Raw genomic sequence first — 24,945 nt, 5'->3', positions numbered from 1 at the left:
GAGAAAGTCCACACCAGGACCCGACGAGCTTTAAATCATGTCGGCGGAAGGTTGCAAAGATTGTAACAGACTCACGTCTGAGAGGCCTCAGATCTACTTCTGAAACCTTTTTTTTTAAGATTAGGAAGGCTGAGTAAGGACATTCTGTAAGAGCAACAATATCCGCAACATCCTGCTGGCAAGCCATCAAAACCCAATTCAACAAGGTTAGCAGCATTTCGGCGAGCGCCGGGCTAATGGTCCCTAATGTAGTGTTCACTCGGAGCAGATGGGGCTGCTGGGAACAGAGCCAGGAGGGCAAGCCCTGCCGGGACTGAGGCCCCGAGAGTCATGACAGGGGTTGGGAGGGTCACAGAAAACATACCGTCAAATCATGGATATCGTTGTGAATGATTGCGAGGGGTGAGTCGTGATGTGCGCCAGTATTTGTGGCTGGTTCATGGGTTTTAGGGGCACTGACATGTTTGAGTGAGGAGGTCGGGGGTTCAGGGCAGTGCTTAAAGAGAGATCAACATGTCACCTCATCACTGCTGTTGCACTTAAAGAACCCCTCCCTTCAGACCTAACACCCACCCACACACTCACACACACACACAAACACACACACACACAGACACAGCTTAGCAGACATTTGGGGGGATTGAGTATCAAATTCTGCATTTCTCAGTGTCTCTCTGGGCTGGGAAAGAGGTTTCAACTCCGTTAAATGTGCATAAGAAATGTGGGATTTGTTTTAGGTTTTAGGTTTGTTGGGTTCAAAATGAAAACTAAAGGTGATCCAGGAAGGTCTAGTTCAAATCCATGAATTCAAAAACCTTATTCATGAACTCCATGCAGCACTGGATCCAGTTATTTTTATTAAAGCAGTTTTAAAAGTAACTGATCGTATATGACAACTTATCTACAGCAAACATTTTCTAATATTTCAATCTTTGGAGACACTGAACTGGGACAGCACTACACCGAGTTCTGGCAAACAAAAGAATGAATGGGGGGGGATAAGTTCAACATCAAATAATTGTGTCATCGGTTTTCTTATTTATGTTCTCCCGTCTCTCCAGGAGTACATGGTTTATCGTAAGCACACCTACATGCGGCTCGATGGATCGTCCAAGATTTCTGAACGCAGAGACATGGTGGCTGACTTCCAGAGCCGGTGGGTAAAGATATGATCTAGAGTGCGTGTGTGTGTGTGTGTGTGTGTGTGTGTGTGTGTGCGTGTGCGTGCGCGTGCGCGTGCGTGTGTGTGTGCATGAAACCAAACACCGGCTTTTTGCCACTAACTAACTGTCAATCCGCTATTTTGTATATTGCAGCAATCAGCGAATGGTTTAATCTTACACGCATACGTCCAAATATGTTTGTGCGTGTATTTCCTCGTGAGTCCACATGGTTTACATTAGGGTTCAATTCTTGTTGTGTGTGTGTGTGTGTGTGTGTGTGGGTGTGTGTGTGGGGGGGGGGGGTAGGTGTAGGAGTTTGTGGTTTGTCGACCACTCTACTGTTGGCATCAAGTACACGTTTCATTTCAGTTTTGCTGACAGGCTTAAAGTTCGGAAGTGACATTATTTACATTGTAACTTAATTTTGTGCCATGATACTGTATTTGGATATTTGTACTTGTAAATGATATCTTTCCATTTTGTGTGTGTGTGTGTGTCTTCCCCCTCTGCAGGACGGACATCTTTGTCTTCCTGCTGAGTACGAGGGCTGGAGGGCTCGGCATTAACCTGACCGCTGCTGACACTGTGAGTCACCGACACACTGAAGGAAAAACACTTCGATACAATAGCGAAGCTTAAACTCTGCACATATCTCCTGAATAATGCAGTGAACATTCCCTGCCAAGTTCTTTTCTTTTACTGACAGAGTCATGAAGATAGTTTATGATGACCAGTGTTTCAGCATCAATAATATGTAATGACAATAGAGTGTGCGTGCGTGCATTGCAGGGGGGTGATTATTCATATAGAAATGATGATCTCTCTCTGTGTTTATCAGCATCTCTCAGCATACTCTCCCTTTGTGTCCCTAAAGCCCTGTTCAAGTGGGATTAGCTTTCATGACAATGACTTTGAAGTGACTGTTAACACGGGACATCTGTCTCGTTAAAGCGGCGTTCACTTGGGATAGCAAATTCCTCGTAATAGGTCCCAGGAATTACAGAGAAGGGGAGTGTCCGCATCGTGTCCGGCCTGTCGTCGGTAAACGATAAAAATACAGCAGAGGAAAAAAAAAAGTAAAGTTGAGATGCTTTCCTCCAGGTCATCTTCTACGACAGCGACTGGAACCCCACGGTGGACCAGCAGGCCATGGACAGAGCTCACAGGCTGGGTCAGACCAAGCAGGTCACCGTCTATCGACTCATCTGTCAGGGGTCCATCGAGGAGAGGATCCTGCAGCGGGCCAAGGAGAAAAGCGAGGTCTGAAACGCAAGCACTCAATCAGCCAGCGCACAAAATATGATAAATTCCAGCAAAGCAATAGAGTAAACAACACAAGTAAATTAATACATTATTTGTTTTTATGCAATAAGATCCAAAGGGTGGTGATCTCTGGAGGCAACTTCAAACCAGACTCACTCAAACCCAAAGAGGTGGTCAGCCTGCTATTGGACGACGGTGAGCTGGAGAAGAAACGTGAGTATTTTAGGCATCTTTGTCTTCATTTAATTCAGTTTTCTTTGCTCAAAAGCTGATCCTCAAAAAAACAAATAACAAAGCCATTGTGTCTTCTCCTGTAGTGCGTCAGAGACAGGACGAGAAGAGGCAGGTGGAAGAGTGCAGCAAGGTGAAGGAGCGCAAGAGGAAGAGGGACAAGTACGCCGAGAAGGTACAGCACAACACGATCAGCAGGAACCTCGAGCGTCAGCAGTCATCTCAGTCTGCAGAGCTAAGAGACAGGAGGTGTAGAATACGAAGAAAGGATAGAACAAATGTGGGATGTGAAATAGAAAATAAATGAGGTGAGAAGGGAAGGAATGAGGTAGCGGAGGAGGAAAAGCAGAGGCTGCATTAACACCTCGCCAGTACTGACTCCAAACGGTCCCTCGAAGAAACACCTGCAGGGTTATTAAAATCATCACCCTCTTGTGAGCATGACTAAGCTCAGCAAACTTAATTGCATTCTGGATATTAAATTTGAATATTTATTATATATAAGTGTATAAGTTTGTCCTTATGTTAAAGCAAGTGAAAAGTCAGTCACCAGAAACAATCAGATTTGTTCTCTTTGGGTCCACCATTAAGAGCAAATTTCATGGAAATCCAACCCATTCCTTTGAGATACGGTTTAATGGTTGTGTCAACATCCGTTTCTAAGCAGCAGAAGAAGAACGAGGAGACCGAGACCAAGAAGAAGAGGGAGGTGAACCTGGTCATCTCTCATGCGCCCTCGGGAGACAACTCCAACCTCTCTGCAGACGGAGACGACTCCTTCATCAGCGTTGAGATGGACTCGGCCATGCCCAGTCCCTTTAGTGAGGTGAGGGAACCCAGGGGGGAGGAAGTAGAAGGGTGTGAGTGTCCTTTAATTGAAATGAAGGAAGTGGAAGAGGATACAAGTTCTGTATATGACTGAATGAATGAGGGGTAATTGCTGCTCCATCAGGATACTTTGGCGTGAATCCACATCCTTTTTTAGTTATTGATTCTCTCTGTCTCTATGTCACTTCTGCTTCCCCTCCTTAATCTGATCATTTCCTCCACTCTTACTTTCTACATCCTATCTATTCCATCCGTCCTTCCCTTCTTCTTGTGCCTCCCGTCCTCCGATGCTCCCTTCCTTCTCATCGTTCCTCCATTGTTTCCCTTTGCTGTACCGGCCCGGTTCACTCGTTCCCTGTGGTGCTGACTCCCCTGCCTTTGTTTGTTTGTGTGTGTGTGTGTGTGTGTGTGTGTGTGTGTGTGTGTGTGTGTGTGCGTGTGCGCGTGTGCGCGTGTGTGCTCCTGTGCGCGACCAGATCTCCCTGAGCAGCGAGCTCCAGCCCGGCTCGTTACCTCCGGACGCGGACGAGAGCAGCAGCGACATGCTGGTCATCGTGGACGATCCGGTGTCCTCTGCGCCGCAGTCTCGCGCCACCAACTCCCCCTCCTCTGTGTCTGGATCCGTCTCTGACAACATGAACGGTGAGCGGGAAAATAGGTTTCAGCCGAGCTTTGACTTTGAAGCGTGAGTGAGTGAAACAATACACTGTACAGTTGCTAGTGCCTTATTCCAGGATCATACACGAATGATTGAAAACGGGATATTTTCTTGTCAGTTTCCCCCAAAAATCTGTTTTACTTTAAGCTTCAGTGATTGCAGTCAGTAAAATATTAAATTAACTCTTCTTATTATGCTACTAAATAGCGCTAACTCTTGGGTAATAGTCATTTCTGTCACATTTACACAGTGGTGGAAATAATTAAGTACAGTTACTCAAGTACAAGTCATTTAGTACAATTCTGAGATACTTGAACATCAGTATTTCTATTTTATGCAACTGTATACTTCTACTCCGCTACATTTTAAGTACTTGTTACTGCACTACATTTAACTGGCATCTAGGATTACTTTTTCATTTGCAGATTTAAATTGTACATACAAAACATTTGATCATTTTTATAAAGAGAGTGTATTAAGTAGCTCCAACAGTAAAACAATAAAATGCTGCTTAATTTATCCTCAAAGGATATTGTAAATGTAATTAGTGCATAGCACTATTTTGCCTCCTATAGGGACATCATACACGGTCAAAATGTTCATGTTTGATGGTTTCCTGATTTCAGATAATCTCGCTGCATGCAATCTGTCATTCTAAAAACTCCAAATGTGCCAAATAAAGCATAACCGGTGTGTTATCTGTGAGGCAGAACAGTGTTGGAAATCATATCTGTGTGACTCACATGTAGGTCATTACATCATGTTCTCTTGCGTTCATTGAGGCAAGTAGTCTGTTACCTCACATGTACTACGCAGGTGATTATTTAGATTTAAGAGGGTTTTATTTTGGCTGCAATGTTTCAGTATGTTCCGTACTATGGGATCCAGATAGTTTACATCGCCTGTACAGGATATCTGTACTTTGGATGCGCTGCAATAAGGTAATCCCTCCTAAATACATGCTGCTCTGTGGAAACCCATTTGGGACGTTTGCCGACATGTTGAGGCTCCTGCCAGGGAGATTATTAACAAAGCCTCAGCGGGCTGGGAGAAAGTTAGTGCCTTCAGAGAAGCGAATGGCGTTGTGATGATAGCTTTGAGAGAGAGAAGGATGGTTAGAATGAGGGAGCAATTGTGAGAAGGGAGGAAGGGTAAGATTTAGTCTTGGAGGGAGGTTAAGAGAGAGGGATTTGTGGAGGGGGACGGGTGTTAGTGAGAGAAAAGGCTCATCTCTCCTCAGAAAAAGGGTTGTTTATACAGTGTTTGCATGGAAACATGCAACAAAAAATGCAGACCAGTGGGGAGAGTAGGGAGTCAGAAAGAGGGGGAGAAGGTTCTAGAGGGATTAGGCACATTACCAGTGAGGCAAACACTGGCTCTAGTTCTGCAAACAATTTGGAAAATGAGAGCAATATTCTGGTTTTTGCCTTAGCCTGTACTTAGGGTAATGATTAGTAGTAATTATTCTGTATTACAGGAAAACTATCATGTCAGGGTCTTTCAAGGACTGTGTATATATGCCAAGCTTGCCAAACTTACTTTATTTATGTATCCTCTCTCTACAATATATATTCAAAGAACTTGTACTACTGGCTTTGGTACAAGGATGGAAAAAAACAGAACAATGTCTGATAGTTTTTACTTTCATGTGCTTGCCTTCCCTTCCTCAGGCGTTTCAGCCTCGGAAACAATCAGTCCCGGCAGAGGCAGGTCTGGGCGGAGTCGGGGGCGGCCGAAAGGATCCGGAGGCGGGTCGAAGTCGGGAGGGAAAGGACGTGGGCGCAAGTCAACGGCGGGCAGTGCGGCGGCCATGGCAGGAGCGATGGCCGGTGCGGCGGCTGCTTCTGCGGCAGCTTACGCTGCTTACGGTTACAGTGTTTCTAAAGGTTCGTGAATGTTGCATATACGCTTTGCGGAAGGTCCCGCTAAAGTAGGTGTCTCCAGGAGCACCATGGTAGTAACCATACCTATGTCCGTCCCACCTTCCAGCAGGCCTCGCTGCGTCCAGCCCCCTGCAGCCTTCCCTGGGCCGGTCCGGTACTAGCCCCGCCTTCAACCCCAGCAGGAGCTCCTCCCCCCAGGCCAAAGGAGGCGCCTCTACGCCGAGCCCCCACAAACAGCTCGCCCCCAGCCACCACCACCACCACCACAGCAGCCACGGCGCAGTCAGGAAGGGCAAGGGCCCCGGTGGTCCTGGGGCTCGATGATGCACACTGTACACACACACACACACGAATGTGCCCTCACACACACACACACTCCGTATAGAACACACACAGATAACTGACCTACTCTCACTGTGATCCCCACAGACGCCCTATGCCTAAACTAACATGAAATACAGTAGATAGTAACAGAGGCTCACTACCTGTAGGACCATGCTGTGTCTGCTGGCTCAGCAACTAAAATGACCCTCTTCACAGCTACACACACGCACACACACAATCATTTGAAGGTACAGTCCCTACCAGCCTCCGCATTTCTTGGTTCAGTTTTATTTTAACGTGTCCGGGTCAGCGGACAAAATCCGCCTTGAGTATTTTTGTTTGCATTGCAGCAAGAGTATTTCCAAGTGCTTCTCTGAGAAGACAGACTGTACTTTTCTCACCGTGACAGGAAACTCTTCGATTGGCTACCGAGCTGTGACAACATAAAAGTGAACCGACACGTGTAGCTTCAAGGGCTTTGAAATGTTTTGCCAGTTTAGGGAGGCAAAGGAGTCACTGTCAAATGCACTGAGCCACGTCTTCCTTCTTCTTCTTTTTTTTGTTTGTTTGTGTTGTTGATTCTCACACATGTACATTAGGTTATTTAATTGTTGTGTAGATATGCTCAGTGCAAACCGGTGGATGGTTCTTCATTTCACAGAGCTGTGAACCGTATACCTTACCACCCCACACTTTACCAAACAATAGCTCGACAGCTTTTCTACTAAAGCGCCTATTTTTGTAATAGATGATGCGTGCGAGTACCCATACCAACATGGCAGGTCTTACCATTTTGAAAATCTTTTGTCTTTTGGAAATTAAAATCGATGATATATTTTTTTTTTTTGTCCAATGGGAAAATGAACGAATGGATGATGTGAAAATTATATTCCAAAACGAGGAGTACTGGTTGATCCGGCAATGCTGCTAACAGTAAATTTATCAATTCACTCAGATTATTTGGTTGTCTTTATTTAAGTTATTTGAGTTGTATTAAAGCAAAAAATGGGCAATTCATGATGATCGTTGCGAATGGGGGTATTCATCTGTAAAACTGTGTAAATTGTTCTGAAGCCATTTTTACTTGTCAGAGATTGCTTTTTGTGATGAGGAGTCTGCGGTTCTCTTTGATGTCATTGATGTTTTAGCAACAAACGTTTGCATCAGTGTCCTGAGTTGAGCACTACATCTGTTACAGGCTTGTTTGTTTTGTGTTAATAGTGTGATTAAAATTCGATGTTCTATATTGCTGTACATATTGATGAGAGCGACATTTCCTTTGGCTTTTCCCTCATTTGCCTGTCTATTTTTATAGGTCATGTGTACATATGAAGAAATGCGTCTGCCATTTTACTAACAGGAGGAGCCAACTGAAAATAAAAGAGTGCTTACTCAGCCTTTCTGCTTGTTTTTAATCATTTTGTTTTTTGTGGTTTTTCTTGTAACTACTTTTTACTGAAGAAATAGTCCCTATGAACCTAAATAATTGGGACATTGTTTTAGGAAAGACATGTTGAGTTTTCCTAATATAGTTTTAGTGCTTTTAGCAGCCCCAACCAAATTCCATTCAGCTCCATTTCATCGGGGATGGAGGTGGAAATGTCAAAGGCATATTTTTATTTATTTATAATTTTGGTACACCAACCCTTTAACAAATACATCGTGCATATTGAGGTCTTGATTTGAATAAAACATAACCCAATCAAGGTGATGCATTTTTTATTTGGTGGGTTGTAAAGGTCTGAGAAGTCAATACTCTGAAGTGCACCTGAATTGACGCCAACTATATTTTCACATGGTTGGGTGAGATTGAATCACGATGAGCGCCTCAGCATCGTGTTCTTCCCGGTGCACTCTGACATGACCACTGAGCAGACTGTAAACACAGGACTTCCAGTTCTGGGCTCGTTCCCGGCCAGCGGTTATATAAGCCTCTGGGACCAGATTGACTCTCGACTTGAATCACGTCCAGGGTACAAGCTCCTCCGGCCAGCGTTTTGGGAGTGTCCAATGTATGTTTGTACATGTGTATGCTGTTCCAAAAAGCAGGTTTACAGAGTTATCTGGATAATGCTGCCGAGTACATTCTGCCACGCAGTCAAACCTGAAACAAGGGCTCAGTAGAGTCCTCTGGCTGGCTGGATCTCAGTCAACCTGCTTCTTGGAACAAGCCTCAGGCCTTATAAGGTTGTCAAATGTGGCATGTGCGTATGCAATTGACAGATCCATATATGTAATATGTGCAATAATAATTTGTCCCTGTGGCTACAAACCTTTTAAGCTTGTGACCCTTTTAAATCAATGTCTCCATCACAGGTTATTTAATGTGAATGTGTTGTGAACAGCTTCAACGATTTATCCTTCCTTCTCTGTAAGTTTAATTCAAAGGCCCTGTAGTCATCTTGTGCCTCTCAGATTCATCGAAAGAAGAGACCACTGGTTTAGGTTTAATTCAGCCTTTGTTGCATCTCCATAGATGGATGTAGACGTATCACGCGTCCTTTTTTTCAGATGTGTAACTTTATATTTTCAGCACTACAAGAGAAAGGAGGCAATATAAACTAAGCTTTACTGGAGTGATCAGAGACTTTGAACCACATAGGATTGGTTTTGTAAAAATCAACACAAGGTTGGTTAGTTACATTCTGAAGAAAACCTCCCTGACTCAGAGTTACAAACAACAAAAACAAAGAATTCTTTTAACTTTTTATTAGTTTGCAGCTGGATGAAAGTTGCCACCAACAACAGTTTAAAACGTGTGTTTTAAAAAAAAAAAAAAAAAAAAAAAAAAAAAATCACAGCAGCCTTTTGGTGAATTGCAAACAGGAACAACCACAATTACTTGCTGTACTGCGTCTGGAGTGGACGGAACTTGAACTGTGCAAATAAAAATGTTAATGTGCCTTTAAAAAAAAAACAAAAAAAAAAAAAACTGAACTGCACAGATGTTTACAGAAAAGGACAAACCCAGTCATCATACATTTTGTAAGTGATGTACAACTATGCACCATGAGTAACATTACAATGTGACCATGAGGTCATGCGTCAGGAAAATAACCAAACATCATGCTTCCCTTTTATTATCATAGTAGCATTCAAGTACACTGGATGGAAGTGTAAAGTTAAGATTTCACAACATTAAACACAGGTGGACTGGCATGATATGTGAAAAGCCTCTGTGTGTGTGTGTGTGTGTGTGTCCACTATATAAGGTAGTGAGACAAAGGGTACGAGCTACTGGGCTGCTAACAGGTAGGACACGGTCAGCGCTGCTGCCTCGATGGAGAACAGGTGATGGTCTTCCACGTGCGGGCAGCTGCTCCTCATGAACTCGGCCAGCCGGAGCAGATACTCCATGTTGTGGCCCGTCTTCCCCCTGCACACAGCGATCTGGACGCCAATCATCTCCGGGCTGGCCGGCCCCAGGTACAGGGCGTTCTCCGTGGTGGCGATGTACACCAGCGCCTGAACCGGAGGCTGTTTCTCCCCCTCGGGGAAGAAATCCACCATCTTGGTGACGTAGCCTCCGCAGACAGTCTCGCGCACGTTGAGGTACTTCAGGGACTCTTCGACTTCACTTCCCGTCACCTCGAACGCCACGCCCCAAGTGCTCTCCTGTGAGAAGAGGAAAAATATTATGAGTCATTGTGTAGTTAAAGTCTGGAAACTCCCCTGCAGTTTCTACAGCAAGACTAGCAAACAAATAGAAAGTAGAGCTTTTCCACTTACGTCATCGTCTTCAATCAGCGTCACCACTCTTCCAGGCTGCAGAGAGAGGGAGAGAAACGCGTCACGGACAACGCTTGATGCAATCTGAGCCAAGACGCTCACAAACAGTAGCTGGCTGTGCCAAAGTAAGCAAACGAGCACCATGTGTCAAAGTATGTTAAGCAATAAAACAACATTTAGCATCTTACCAACTCGTCGTTGCCGCGGTGGAAGTTGTCTCCGTGCCAGAAACGTCTCTTGTAGCCTTGAATGTAGCCGACCTGGCTCCTCCTGTACTTGAAGTCAGGCTTCCACACCAGAGACCCGTACCCGAAGACCCACAGGCTGGCTTTCCCGGCGATGTCTTGAGGCTTCATTTTTTAAAATTTATTTTAGTGTTGACGACGTTCAGATGAATCGATGAATCTCTCTTTCAGTTAGTGTTGTTTATTAGCTAAGGTGACTAGCTAGCGTTAGCTTCCTCCGGTCCAGGAGCAGCGGTACCGGTTGGCTCGCAGGTATACCGCGGACGGTATTTGAGCCCAACTGCTTAGCAGTCGCGAAAACTGAATTTCGCAGTTGATTTTGCCTTGCATTATGCATTGCCTTTGCATTAGAGGTGCCGCATTATGCCTTAAAAATCCATGGCAGCCGTTTCGGCCTTCAAACCAATGGAAAACGCTAAAAAAAAACACGTTTCGGCCAGCAGCTTCGCCGGCCGGTGACACTACGACTTTAAAGCTAACGAATATAAAAGATGGAGGTTTGATTTAGCGGTGATGGCGGAGTTTCAAACGTCTTATGCTTGATCTTCTCCTGGCCAAGAAGCGCCGACGATTTGATTCGTTTCCCCTCGATAACATGGCGCAGTGGCGCTTATGTATTTATACCGTCCAGGTCAGTTGGGCGAATCCATGTTAGTTTTTTCGACCAATGATATTTAAGGAAGGCTCCGTCCATCCAATCAACTGTTGGTGCGCTGAATAAGGCGGGACTTCAAGCCAAACAGGGTACACTATTGGCTCAAATGTAACTTTCCAGTACACTCAGCTTTCAAATTGATTGGCCGTTAAACTGTCACTCCAACTGACTCATTCTATGATTGGTCGCTTGTTTTTTGTCATTCTCTGGATATATTTGCATATTGTTCAGAACGTTTTGGCTGATGCAACTTCCCTCAGCATTTCAGGCCTCGGGGCCAATGCAGCAACCAAGCAACATATCAAGGCATTGCATCAGACTTGATCTGGGAGAGAAAGGCCTATATAAGGCAATATATTTTATTTTACAAGATACGGTATGCCACCAAGAAAATAAAGGAAGACAATATGAAATCATATTTGAAGTTGGACACAAGACAAATACAATACATTAGTCTAATTCTGCCAGTGGAAACAACATGGCCTGAACACTGTAGGCCTACAGATAGAAGTCAACATTGAGATTGGAGTAAATTAATAAGCCCCCATACATGGATGTTTAAATGATTCAGGGAAAGTGCAGGCTGTAATCTAGTCACATAGCTCACAGATCCAAAGGCAAGACAAAGGTTGCTGAGGATCCTTCAGCAACACCTTCATCTCAGCCCTCTGGAACCAGGGAGATAACTTGTTGAAGGAAGGTGGGCAGAGGTTTTTGTTCTTGTCAAATTTGTTTCATTGTCTATAATCACAGTTTTGCTTTCTGTTGACACAGCGGGTAGAGCCATTTTTATACACTTTACCCAACAAGCACCCTACTTTGGCAGCCAAATACAGGCTCATAAAGTAGTAGGCATGAGTTTGACAACCACCCCAGGTTTAGACTATGTGGACAACACATTTCTAATAAACCAAAAAGTAGCAAAAGTAAGCAGAGGAAATAGTGAATCAAAACTGTCAAAACACTGTCCACCGCAGAGACACAACAAGAGAGAGCGATGATGGAAGACCTGATCAAATGTACAAAAATGCCCATCCCTCCTGCTGGATCTGAAATACCGTAATAGTACAGGCTCATCTGTGCTCAATAGATAGATTATCTATAAATAACTGGCATTATCTGACTTGATAAGAGGCCAGACAACCTTATCAGCTCTTCATAAATCTAAACCACCACCCAATCCAGGCCTTTGGGCGACCCTGTGCCATGCACAAGCTTCCATCCCATTATGCCATGGCCTTTCCTGTCCATCCACTCCTGGAGCCTGCTGCCACAGTATCTCTGGGCGGCTCCAAGCACAGGCCACCGAAGGCTTCACTAAGCCATACCGACAGCATTGCTTGTAATCTAATCTGGTGCGCTGCTTCGATGACCAGTCGATTTATCAAATATTCACCGGGGCTATTTGTCTTTGCTGTCAAACTAATGCATTTAAAATAGATCAACATTCAAGCCCTGGGCTGACTCAAATATGAAGTCATGTAGTAACGTGTGTGGAGAAAAACACCCTTTTCTGCTGTTTTTTTTCCAGCTCACAAGATATGAAGTAAATGCAGACAAACAAGATACTGCTCTGGTTAAACAGGGGTGGTGGGGGGCAGCAATCCATATATCACTCCTGCAGCAGTGGAGGTGCACATCGTTGTTTTTATGAGTATGATGTACACATTCTTTTGCAAGTCAGGGGGAGGTTGCTGGGTAACTGGGACAGCTCAGTAACAGCTAAAGTTCTGCAGAATGTGACTTTTTACTTGCAAGAAAACACCCTCAACACAGATTGTGGCTCAAACACTTCCAGTAGGTTTGTTCTGAATTATTGATTCATCGTTGGATTCACAACATAAGCGTGTTTCATGCTCCAAAGTGTTTAGGTTATGTGCTGCTGTTTGATTATGTTGCTTTAAATTTAAACTCGAGTGCACCTGGTGTTTTATTTTGGCATGCTGACAAACCATTTCCTGTGTGTGGGTTTCTTACTGACACCTAGTGTTAATTAATGAGACGACTACAAGGGCAATACAGAGGGCAAGGTTACAGAGCACTGGGTTACAGCATCAGGATGTATATGTATGCATGTACGTGCATATCAGGAGCCAAATGAGACTTTAAATGAAGTGACAAAGAGTTGCAGCCATGAAACAAATCCAGAGCTAAGCAGTTTTGCACTCTTGATTGTGACTCAGCGTCACCATTTTTGAAAAGTGTCACGCAGAGGCACTTCTATTCCTAATGAAGAGATAGGAAGATTTGAATTTGAAATCTGCTTCCTGATTCTCCATTCATGACATCCATGTCACAGATTTCCCCCCCTCTTCCTTCTTCAGAATAAATAGTTGCTGATTAGCGTGTTTGTCTGCGCTCTCACTTGTTTTGAGGTTGTTTCCTCAAAACCCGGGTGCAGATTGAAGAGAGCGATGCGTGAGAAAAGCAGTTGGCCCGCGCCGGCATGTTCTGCATTTTTTTAATCAGGGAGGAAACAGGAACTGATGTCACCGGGTCACAAACAGGATGCTGTGATTATAACACAATGAAAACGCCTGGCCATGGCTGTGGGGACCCAGAGGCCAAAGAGCAAAGCTCTAGCATGTGTTTGCCACCGCGATCAAGTGCGAAAGAGGGTGTGTGTCTGGTTATAGGTGTGTTGATGGTGGGAATAGACTCCAAGTACTATCAGGCTGGGTCAGGTAACAGACCAAATCAAGACTGGCTTTAACTGGGTGATTAATCGTTGTGATAACGTGTATCTCTTGAGTCAGGCCGGAAGCACCCTTCTCCGAGCCCTTAGATGAGGATGCCTATAGGTCACCAGGCTAACAGGATGTGTGTGAGGGGAAAGCCATCCAGATTCTCTGCCGGGTGTTGATTGCCGATGATTAGGGGGTGTTGACTGTCGCAGGATTTCTGTTAATTGGCGGCAGGAGGTTTGCATTTGATAATGTGGATGACACAAAATGGATTTTCAGACACATTGGAACAAATTGTAGGACTGATGCTTGCGCGACATCCCAACATCAACGAGTGGTGGTACATGTATGGCACTGCATTTTTTTTTAAAAGACAAGAAGGGCAATAAAACTGAGCAGATGGCTCTGATTAATCAACTTTTCTAAAAACAATATTTTTATTTATGTGGATTCAGAACAGATCCACTTGGCTCCCCGTTTGGCTTCCCCTCCCCTCTGGTGCCAGGCCCTCTCCCCAGCTTTGTCTGCAGGAGTGGGTGGTACAGAGCCGGGCATTGAAATATTGCTCTTAACCCTGAAGGGGAGGCCGGCAGTTGGGGAGCCTGTAAGTACTCGGGTGTGTTTTTTTATGGGAGGTCTGTGCACTCTGTGTCATGCACACGGGGCGAGAGGCCTGGCATATGCTGCTGTTTTTATGGCACTACAGACTCACTCCGAGCTCCCCCACGGCATCTGTTTGGCTGGCTATGTGTGTGCGCGGACGCGTGTGCGCGAGCATTATGAGGGGTGTTGGGTGGGGTGGGTGGGGTGTGTGGGGGGGGGGGCGTTCCCCTTTGCCCTGCGCCTGGCTTTGTTTCGCCATTTCCAGCTTGAGGGGGTGGTATCCCTGGAAACGGATTTGAATTTCAAGCCAATTTCGGGCCGGAGAGAGACGGAGGGGTGGGTGACGGAGTGGGGTGGGAGCCAGAGGCGTTTCCAGGAATTACTTGGAAGTACTGTGGTGATGCTACAGTCGGGGGGGCTTTATGTTTCTACCTACTGTCCAAAAAATGAAATATGATGTGTGAGTGTAGGAGAGCAGCTGGATTTCATATTCATAAAACGGCTCACATTCATTTTAAAAGTCTAGCTGAGCATTATGGGTATGAATTGAGAGTACAGGATGAAGCTTCAACAATCTCCCCCTCGGTGAAATGCGTAAATAAATAAATAAATACAAGACACATTTGATCATCATTTGTACTCAATTTCATTATTTAAAAACACCTCAAAAATAGTTTCCTTTTCCATTTACTGACATCAAATTAAAAACAGTTTTCAAGGAAGTTTTATTCTTCAGAAGTTTGGTCCTTATAAATATGCATTATATACAAAATAATATTATAAAACATATAAAGAGCAGTGTGTCATATTTAAATTAAACTCTGGAAATAATCATTTAAAAAAATTACATTATTGGTTCTGTATTTTTGAATTGTATTATAGGCAGGCAGTGGTGTGACAGTCTTTTCTCCTTGTTTTGAGTCTCTTTGTTTTTCTCACTTGGGGTTGCATAAAAAACACTTTATATGCAAACTTTTCCGTTCTCTTGGATCTTGCTGGCACTGACTATTGCTCTCCTGTGGTTTTCTCTTCAATTCCATGTTGATTAAAAAGTATTTTCCCCAATTTTCTTTTGTCTTGTAGTGCAAACGATCCAAGAACAGACAAGGGCACAAATTTAGCATTCAAACCCCCTCTTTTAAGGCTTCTAGTGAATTTAGGCTGCATACTATCTTCACCGTTGCATGGAAAAGTCCAACCTGTCATTTTCACTTGATTGACAGTTGAAGATTAGTTTCAGACATTCATAACTCTCAGTGTTTGGGAGGTTGGATTGTGACAGTGGGCGAGTTCACTCGTCTCGACCCTGAGTCTTGCATAGCAGGCGAAGCTGGCAGGAGTGAGTGCGGGGGCGGGGATTTGAAGGGGTCAAATCGTAGGCACCTTTTTGTTTTTTACTGATTGGTTGGCTGTCAAAGTCATCATGATTATCACACGAGGCCCGGGACACATACGAGGGGGCAGCGATCCACCTTCGCCTCCTTCTACAGTCCAGGATGGCCGGGATTATCCTGTCAGTCTTTTCAGCAGTCCCTCCAACCATTATCACAACTGAGAGAGGTCCTTCACTGTACATGTTTTGCATACAAACACTCGGTCAACATAAAGTTTCTCAGTTCTGTTCTTTTTTTTTTTTTTTATTCTTTTTTTTTTTTTTAATGCAGAGCAGAGGCTTCTGCCCTCTCCAGTTCTCAAGTGTTCCAGAGCAGCAGTGGACATCTAAAACAATCTCCAGTCTCTTCTCCAAATTTTGTAAACAATCCAGAATATGTCATTCTGCCTCGATTGTGTCTTTTTCCTCGCTCCCTCGCCTTCGGACCCCTCACAGTTTATACCTGGAATAAAGGAGAACATTGTAGTCAAAAGACAAACCAATAAAACAACACAATAATGCCGAAACTCTCTTTCAGCACTTTTTGACGTCTTATAGGTCATGCGCTTCGGTATCAATATTATATTTTCCTTGGAAATGAACATCAAAATTGCACTCAATGCCACAGCAGTAACGCATAGCACCTCTGAGACCAAGCGGAGCCAAACATGTGTGAGGAATCAGTATAAGTTCGGACATCGTGTCATCACATGGCCAAGATAAACAATAGCCAGAATAATTTACAGAAACCAATAATGCAGTCGATCGGGCTTTCCCCCGACTTTAGGTCCAACTACCCAGAGTTCAGTGTTCCTACAGTAACCCTTGTCATAAATGTTGGTGCGCTGGTGATGGACGGTGCCCGTGGGACGACATGATGCATTTCAAGTGGAGGATCTGCGGAAATGCAGATGAAGATGTGATTTTATTTTGGGCTTACCTCTGTTGCTATGACGCACTCCCTCCGCTCCTCTGCTATAACGAATACCGACTGGTACATGGAGTCTCTTGAGGAACATATCGTTGATATCCTGCACTCTGGCTTTTCCCTGCAAACACAAATCACACTCCGTGTTAACACAAACTAGAAGCACATGGCAGAGCTGTGCACACATACAGCGAGGCAGCAGAAATAATAATGTCCACATTATAGTTTAGTGCAAGCAGCGTGAATGTGGTTCTTCTTACCTGTACATTCTACTCAAGGGCATTTTGTCGTCTAAACATTTCTCATAAATAAGACTTTTATCCTCTTGTGACTTTTCATCCTTGAACTCCTTTGATTTAGAGTGGTAAGAGTCCAAGTGATAGTTTTTATGGATAAAGTTCGACTTCTCCGAGTCACAGTCCACCCCCAGGCTCATTTTCTGGTTGGTGTTTTTCAGCTGGGACTCCGGGATCAGGTTGTCTTTCTGAACATTGGACAAGTTGTTCATAGTCTCCGTGTCCCCCCGCTCTCTTTGGGCCTGCCTGTGGATGTGCCTCAAAGCCAGGCCCACCATACACAACAGCACCAGCAGCGCCACCAGGCCCACAGCCAGAGAAACTGCCGCCCACTGGAAGCTGTCTTGGATCTCCCCGTTGGTCACGGGAGAGGTGACGGCGGCGAAGAACTCGCAGCGCGGCCCGGTGAAGCCTGATGGACAGATGCAGGTAGCTGGAGGCTTGCCCGCCCCGCCGCCCCCGGCGCAAAGCCCCCCGTTGAGGCAGGGCCGAAGGGAGCACTCATCCAGGACCCTGTCGCACTTGCGTCCCCCGTAGCCTGCGGGACAGGCGCAGGTGTAGTCGTTGATCCGGTCTACGCAGGTGCCTCCGTTGAGGCAGGGGTTACCGGCACACTCGTTGATGTTGATTTCGCAGCGCTGGCCGGTAAACCCTGCGCGGCAGCTACACATACGCATGTCACCGTGGATCAGACACAGCCCACCTACAGAAGAGGAGAACAATTAGTATCAACAAGTACTGATTCTCTAAATGAGACGGAACATTAAAAAGGCATTAGAACATCAGAAAGAACATGATCTCCATAAACCCTCCCACGAGGCCCCTTCAGTTGACACATCTCCCATCAAATCCACAGTGTGACCACAGCACCGTGTGTTCTCCCAACACAGACCAATCCCAGAGCGTTTGCAAGAAGACAGAAATCGAGCTGCGCTGGATATTTGTCCCCTTTCATCAACAACCGCGGCGAGCTGTGGCGACATTTACAAGGTGCCGCTCTGAGCTGCCGAGTGTTTATATGGAGGACAATAGACACCAAGTTCCCACCAATTCCTGTTGTTCCACACTGCTTCCAGATGCAGGAATTTGAAGGGGGGAGAAAGAGCGAGGGGAAGTTCAGACAAGGGGGGGGAGGAAGGCTGTACCATTAGCGCAGGGAAGCGACGTGCACTTGTCCACTCTCTTCTCGCAGTTGAGTCCTGTGTAGCCGCGGGGACACTCGCACATGTAGCTGCGGCCGTTGTCCTTCTCCCAGCATTTGCCACTGTGGAAACACGGCGAGTCGGCGCACGTCAGCAGGCTGTGCTCGCAGTGGGAGCCCTCGAAACCTTGGGGACATGTGCACATGTAGCCACTTTCCAAATTCTGGGGAAATTTGGAAAAGAAAGGAGAAGTTAGGCAGACAGTTTAAAAGCTATAGAATTAGCCTTACAATATTAGAATATAATGTGTCCAACTTACTGTGCACATCCCTCCATTCCTGCAGGGGTTGCTGTCACACTCCTGCATCTCCAGCTCACAGTTGACCCCCGTGAAACCTGGCAGGCACGTGCACGTGTAGCTGCCTTGTCCCGTGTTCATACAGGTGGCGCTATTCACACAGGGATGGTGATGGGTGCAGAAGTTCAGGTCTGGGGGAGAGGAGAGTGTTTGTTTACAGGGAGCTCGCAGGAGGAAGAAAAAAAAGAAAACCCTCTCTACCCCCGGATGTGTGCAAAGCAAAAGGAACTCTTGAGAGGAAACCTAATTTACTAATGCTTTGAAGTTAATTCAAATGAAAACAGTGCACAAGTAATACGAGAAGATCTTTTAAAAAGGAACAGCAGCAGTGGTCCAAGTTGTCCGGTGTACCTTGGTCACATAATAGGCCTCCCCAGCCCTCCTGACAGTTACACTGCCATGGCAGCTGGCAGGTGCCGTGTTTGCAGGCCGGGTACTTCTTACACTCGTCACAGAACGTGCCCTGCCAGCCGTCTCTGCATCTGCAAAAAATGAATGAATTATGTTCTTTGATTAGTCACTTATTCATATTGTAGATCTTACAATTGCCATGAATAACATAACTGAATCTCGTGGTTAAAACCGCCAATTTTGTATTCATTTTAAACATACAAACAGTCGACTTGGATTAAACGAGAGCACACGTTTTTGCTTTATAGCCCCGTCATGGATTAGCTGGCGATTACATTAAGAAATCAGCCATCAATCATGCAACCAGACATTAATAGCTGCACCACAGTTGGATACAGTCATTAAATGCTCATATAAATCCATCACAAAAAAAGAAAAATGCATATGATAAGTGTCAATTGAAATCATGCATCAGCACTGGTAATTATGTTTTCCCCAACCTCATTACACATCAGTTATTGCATGTAAGCAACAATGTTTTTTGTGTAACCCTGGTGAATGATGATATAAGCCTTGTGAATGCAGTAGGGCAAACACTCCTGAAGGTTTGTGCAGTATATTAAGGATAAGTAATGCTAAGATAATAAGGTGAAATATTGCTTTCAAGATTTCTGGCAATAAGCCAACAGTCAACGCATTTTTTTTCTTGTTTCCCTGCACTGAGCGCAGAAACCTTGTCAAACCATGAGATCCTGGGACTTACGATGTACTTTTAAGGTTTTTTTTTGCCAAGTGAGCAGCTTTACGGTGTTGGGTATCTTAAGGGTTTAGCCTAAATTTGGGTCAGTTTTAGCGATGGGAATGATGGATTTATCTCTAAAAAGAGGGCAAAATGGGATTCTGGGGGAATTTCTCACAGCATGTGTGTGTGTGTGTGTGTGTGTGATTTATACTTGCTGGTGAGTGAGTGAGTGATAGAGGGTAGTGACAAGAAAGGAACATGGGAAGTAGAGAAGTCAGTGAGTGACGCAGGGAGACGAGAGAGGGAGAATAGTTGTTGATTCAGTGAGCTCTTAATTTATGCTATGGATGCCAGAAAAGCGTATGTGAATGTTCACGTGATGAGACATCCCGCTCTGATTAGTTGTATACGAACATATCTTGTCGGAGGCAGAGTTGCTGCTGTTAAAATGACAATGAACTTGAAAGTGGATTTTTTTTTTTTTAGAGAAACACAACTAAAGCTCTCCACCTGGATGCAACTCTCACTTGTTCCCAAACGTGTTCCTTCCTTCACAACGGCCAACACCTATTTCAACACTTCACATTTATTATTACTTACACACACTCGCCAGGTTTGGAGCAGTTTCCGTTCCTCTCGCTGCAGCCGTCCAGACAGATAGCTGAAACACAAAGAAAAACAAAACCATACAGTTAAATCTACTGTTCATTTTTCTGCAAGTGCTCCCACCTGATTATTTTACTGTGCCTGCAGAGACACAATGCATCAAATATTAAGTTTCACAACTTTGAAAGAATAACAAGTAGGAAGCAAACATGTCAGACAGCATATTGGCCTACTCATAAAGAAATACTGCTAAAGTTAAATCAATAGTTGCTAAAAGTGAAATACCACTGTAGGACCCCCCCTTCATACTCCACAACAGCCAAGGCTACAGAGCCCTCATTTCCTTGAAATAGCCAACTGTGGACCTACATGTTGAAGTACACGAGGCCTCAATCTGTCTCAACTTTCCTCAGAAGCCTTCATTTGATCTGAACCTGTCCGCCTCACTCAGCTGCCACGGGGGGGGGGGGGGGGGGGGGGGAAATCGGTTGCGGGTTTGTTTGTCCTGCTTTAAGTGTACCGGTCTTGCATGACACTGATTCGCAGGGCAACATATCAGGCGACTGACGGTAAGCGGCCGGTTTAGTCCAGAACAGATGCTCGCTCTCAATAGCAGACAGCTGTCACTATTGTTGTTTGCGGTCCGCCAGAACCATATTTGCAGCTGCTACTACCGCGCGCCCAACAATGGAAGGGACTAAACATCGATGGCGCGTGGCGGATAATAATGCCGCGATTAACCTTGGCGCGTGCAGTCGCCCGAGCTCCTCCTATCGGTCGGTACCCCCCCACCCCCCTTGTCTGCGGATTATGTTACCGGGCACGCTTGGTACAGTGTGAAGGTACAAAAGACACGTATAGTGTTTTTAAAAAAACAGGAACCCCTCAGTTCTGGATGTGCATGTGACTTCCTTTATACACGCATCGTAACAAAACGCCAGGTAAATGCACACCTGTGGAAGCTAATTTCATGTTGACAAACTAAGAGGTGATGCTTTTGCCATATATATACATAGTGAGCTTTATTGTGCTTTAATACTAAGTTTCTTCAACTTCCCTAAAATGTTTAGGCCCAAACGACCAGACTTGTTTGAATTGATACTAGAGTGTGTGAGAGAGAGAGGAGAAACTATAGTGTCTGAAAGATGCCTAATCTATCTTTCCCATGTATATTTTCTGTAGTCACCGACGATGGATGTGTCTGTAATTGCAACACGTGAGCCCATCTGGTTAGAATTTGGCGCCACAGTCAAAATAGCACATGCCAATTTCTCCTTCACCACCAAGTGACACCGATGACAGATCCGCTGTCACCCATGTGGCCACATATCCAGCACATGGTAACTATTACTCTCTCGGTGCCTCCTTCCAATCTACTCTTTGATTAATTTGTTTTGGTGAAAAGGGCCCGTGGTATTGTGCAGCCAAATGGCATCGGGCCTCCTCACGGGCCCATTCAGGGTTGTCCAAAACATGCAGTGTTGGTCTAGGATTTGGCCAAGTGGGTTAGCGCAAATATAATGTGCCTGTTGTCAAGCTAAGCCGTCTGTCCCACAACTCATAACCAATGAGTGTCCACAAACCCACAATCGGTTACACATCAGAATTATATGATTGCAAATTATATGAGGCTGAAATATGCATTCTACACCAAAATTGCCCATCAGACTTGCCAGATATCATGAAGTCATGTCTTGTTATCATACTTGGCATTATGTGGCCTTAATGATGATAACCTTTGGGTTATCTTTCCACTTAATAACTGATATCTTTAAGTTGTGCGTGCTCACAAATCTTTTTTTTCTTTAGGACTTCAGCCATGACGATGAAGGGCGAAGGTCATACATAATGAGGAGACCTCGCAGAAGTAACACCTCTTTAAGGTGAGGACTTTCTACCCCAATCCTGCAAAGACTTCTTATCAAACCACAATGGGCCGAAACGGATTCCACTACCTTTAAATCATTTGCAAAACTTCTGGACGACCCTCTCGTGTTAAAAGAATACATCGACACAGGCTCAGAGCAACACTGAACAACGAAACTCCAGTGTCAACTGACAAGGAAGAGAGCAAGACCAGTGTTTACACAGAAAATGAATAGGCCTAATAGAATATTGCTTACGTTCTTCGCAGTATTTCCCTTTCCAGCCAGGCAGACAGGATAGCTGCCCATCCCGGTTGCAGGTGTAGTGGCCGAATCGGTCGTCCCTGGGCGCGCATTTTTTGGAACAACTTTCTCCGTAGTAACTTTCGTTGCAGATGAACCGGTACGAATACCTCAGCTCTGTCTGCTTTCCGGTCTGCGTATCCTGAGACCAAGCAGTTCCTACACCCAGCTGTCTTTGGATGGCCATAAAGCTTATCAAAAAGTCTGGGTTGTTGGTATCTGAAAAGAGGAGGAAGTCAGAATTAATGCAGGATATCTAAGCTTGCAACCTGGTCATGGGGTTATTGTGGTTTTATGTCAAGAAATGCATCATAAATAGCTTGTGGGTTCAAAAGTCGTCCACTTTCGCTTTAGTAATCTGCCCACTACAAAGCTGCTTCCCTTATCAAGTCCCATACAGCTTAGATGAAAGATAAACTCAGGTTGAAATTTCCTCTTTCTTTCCATCAGCAAAAACATTCCCAGGCCCAGTCCCCTCTTCCAAAGGGCGGAACAGAGTAAGGTGTAAAATACAGGAAGATACAGTCAGGGGTTTTTGGCAGGCACTGTGTATTCTCACCAAAGCCCACAGCTCTTTCCCACGACCAAAATAAACCAGAGGAAGTTCAATTGTATTGGGTATAAGAATGAAAAAGGTGTTCTGAAGTTCATAACAAAGGAGTGAATAGGCGTGAAAATGTGTGAAATGATGAACAATTACCAGGAGATGGAGAGGAAAATATAGCCAACATTCTTTTTTTTTTTTTTTGTACAATTTATGCAAAAATGGTAAACTCGTTGGAGAGGCTTGTGTGTTAAATGTACTGACAGAGCTCCCTCCTGTGGTAAAAAAAACGTTGCACTTACCTACAGGTAGATTTCCATAAGGTGAATGCCAGGCTTCAATTATTAATGAAAATGACCCCTAAGAAAAAAACACATGCAATTAGTTAATATCTACATATACATATTTTTTTTTTTACAAAGCTCCAAATGTACACATTTTCTTTTGTATTCAATAGACCGCTGATGCTGAAAGGAGCTAGTTCAATTTCACTGAATATGAGTTACAATGATCATTGCATGGCCTTCTGGGTTTTGAAATGAACGACGCTGTAGCTGTCCAATATGTTTGTCTCCAGAGTATTACCTAATGAAGTGGATTAGATGAGCTCACCAATAACCGGTGCGCTGCCAAAATGCTAAGCAATTCCCTTAAACAACATCAACACATTGATCGGTGTAATAAAACAAATAAAGTGGACGTGCTGCTCCACGCTCTTACCGGCCATCCAAAGGTGAACGGCATCTGAATCGGTCTAGGTAAAGTGCCACTGTCCTTGGCGCTGAAAGAGTTTGTCCCCAGCACTGCTGTCATTGTACTTCCAAAGATGCAGTCACCTGGCGAGACCACAGCCTGATAGTTCTTCAAGCAAATTCGAAAATAAGTCCTGCAGTTGGGTTTGCATGCGTTTCCGTTTGCCAGTAAACCTCTGTGGTTTCTAAATTCGTGGAGATCCAGCTCAAAAACACCGGATCCAAATACCTAAAAGAGAAGGAAATATGATTTAGGAAAAGGTCGTTTCTGTTAAATATATTCTTTAAAAATAAAAAAAACATGACACAAGTGGCTCTCCATCTGTTTACGCGGAGGTCTCAGGACCACCGGGGAGATGCGTTATCCTCCCTCATACCTGTGATATCAACGTGGTGCTGACTGCGATGGTAAAGGTGAACCAGGCTGCCATCCTTCTCGCTTCTCCTGGGCAGCCGCGTCACCAGCCAATAAAGCAGCAAAACCTTCCTAAGTATTTACACCAAGGTAAACAAATGGAAAAAAAAGAATCTCTAAAATAAAATACGTATAAATCCTTCTTCACTCCCAGGGAGCTCTCCCGTAGCGCCCTGTTGGTGTGCGTCAAAAGCGTCCAGTGAAAGCTTTTCCAAGTTATCCAAAAGGTGAGGGAAGACTAATATCCAGTGTAGCTGCGCGTCTTTCAGTCAGCAGGCGTCCCCTCCTTGCATGGTGCTGTACTCCACAATGGTCCCTCCGCTGTGTGTGCGCGGCTCAGAGCTTGTTTTGGTGCTGAACTTGGTGCGTCAGTGCGCCACGGATGTTCACCACTCGTCTTATTACTCGTGAATGAACCGTGGTGCGTCTCCTCCCAGATATATAGACTTGCACTGCGCTGCTCATTACATAAACTGTCAATCACCCCACTGACACCGCCCACTCTACGTATTCAACCCCCTTCCCTTCCAACCCAACAACAATTATCCAGATTTAATACCCACTGGCACTGTGCTGACTGACCACCATGGATACTGGGCGATTATTAACAAGCCCCAACATCTGTTGACTTATTTTTAGCGCACAATGCACCCCGACGCACATTCACAGATCATGGACAGTGAATGAGGACAATGAAGGAAAGCCAAAACTTCGAGAATGGAAAGCAGGAATTCAATTACTGTCGTACTCCCTGCACCCTCTTGCCCTTGGTTCCACTCAATTGCACGCCTAATTAGCCCTCACTGCAGCGTTGGAGCCGTTGTGCGCACTATTTCCTTTCAGACCCTTCACTCTCTGTGGGGTCATACGTGCCTCTCCCTCGGGCTGTATCACAAACAATGAAACTAGAAATGCGATTAAATACAAAGATCTCCCCAGCGTTTGTTTAAATTTCTGTTGACGGAGAAATTAACTTTTTTAAATGTTATTTTTAGGTATACACTG

General features: G+C 44.8%; 3 protein-coding genes across 12 annotated transcripts in view; 1 reads left to right on the top strand and 2 right to left on the bottom strand.

Moving 5' to 3' along the window:
- The window catches only part of ino80 (INO80 complex ATPase subunit), a 32,056-nt gene extending 24,291 nt beyond the window's left edge, over positions 1-7,765 (top strand). For 2 of the 10 annotated variants that reach the window (XM_076084849.1, XM_076084846.1), the window contains exons 29-37: positions 1,062-1,156; positions 1,676-1,748; positions 2,265-2,423; positions 2,537-2,639; positions 2,744-2,832; positions 3,325-3,483; positions 3,962-4,127; positions 5,814-6,029; positions 6,136-7,765. In XM_076084849.1, coding sequence (XP_075940964.1) covers positions 1,062-1,156; positions 1,676-1,748; positions 2,265-2,423; positions 2,537-2,639; positions 2,744-2,832; positions 3,325-3,483; positions 3,962-4,127; positions 5,814-6,029; positions 6,136-6,350 — 1,275 coding nt within the window. In that variant the 3' untranslated portion in view covers positions 6,351-7,765. Of the gene's footprint in view, positions 1-1,061; positions 1,157-1,675; positions 1,749-2,264; positions 2,424-2,536; positions 2,640-2,722; positions 2,833-3,321; positions 3,484-3,961; positions 4,128-5,813; positions 6,030-6,132 lie in introns of all 10 variants that reach the window. The other 8 variants (XM_076084844.1, XM_076084839.1, XM_076084848.1 and 5 more) reach the window with 5 other exon arrangements.
- A 1,279-nt stretch (positions 7,766-9,044) lies between these two features.
- On the bottom strand, positions 9,045-10,931 carry chac1 (ChaC, cation transport regulator homolog 1 (E. coli)). The gene is made up of 3 exons (XM_076084850.1): positions 10,268-10,931; positions 10,080-10,115; positions 9,045-9,965 (listed from the first exon to the last, which is right to left on the bottom strand). The coding sequence occupies exons 1-3, from the start codon at positions 10,433-10,435 to the stop codon at positions 9,585-9,587; spliced, it is 585 nt and encodes a 194-aa protein (XP_075940965.1). The 5' UTR covers positions 10,436-10,931; the 3' UTR covers positions 9,045-9,584.
- A 3,918-nt stretch (positions 10,932-14,849) lies between these two features.
- dll4 (delta-like 4 (Drosophila)) lies at positions 14,850-24,255 on the bottom strand. Its single transcript, XM_076084852.1, has 11 exons — positions 23,903-24,255; positions 23,494-23,754; positions 23,076-23,133; positions 22,185-22,448; positions 20,056-20,116; positions 18,714-18,844; positions 18,324-18,493; positions 18,008-18,227; positions 16,827-17,565; positions 16,579-16,687; positions 14,850-16,101 (listed from the first exon to the last, which is right to left on the bottom strand). The coding sequence occupies exons 1-11, from the start codon at positions 23,954-23,956 to the stop codon at positions 16,096-16,098; spliced, it is 2,073 nt and encodes a 690-aa protein (XP_075940967.1). The 5' UTR covers positions 23,957-24,255; the 3' UTR covers positions 14,850-16,095.
- Positions 24,256-24,945: the final 690 nt, after the last annotated feature.

The sequence above is a fragment of the Anarhichas minor genome, unplaced genomic scaffold (assembly GCF_050575085.1).
Source record: "Anarhichas minor isolate MPS153535 unplaced genomic scaffold, ASM5057508v1 ptg000136l, whole genome shotgun sequence".
NCBI classification, from domain to species: domain Eukaryota; kingdom Metazoa; phylum Chordata; class Actinopteri; order Perciformes; family Anarhichadidae; genus Anarhichas; species Anarhichas minor.
This window is presented reverse-complemented; position numbering and strand designations above follow the sequence as displayed.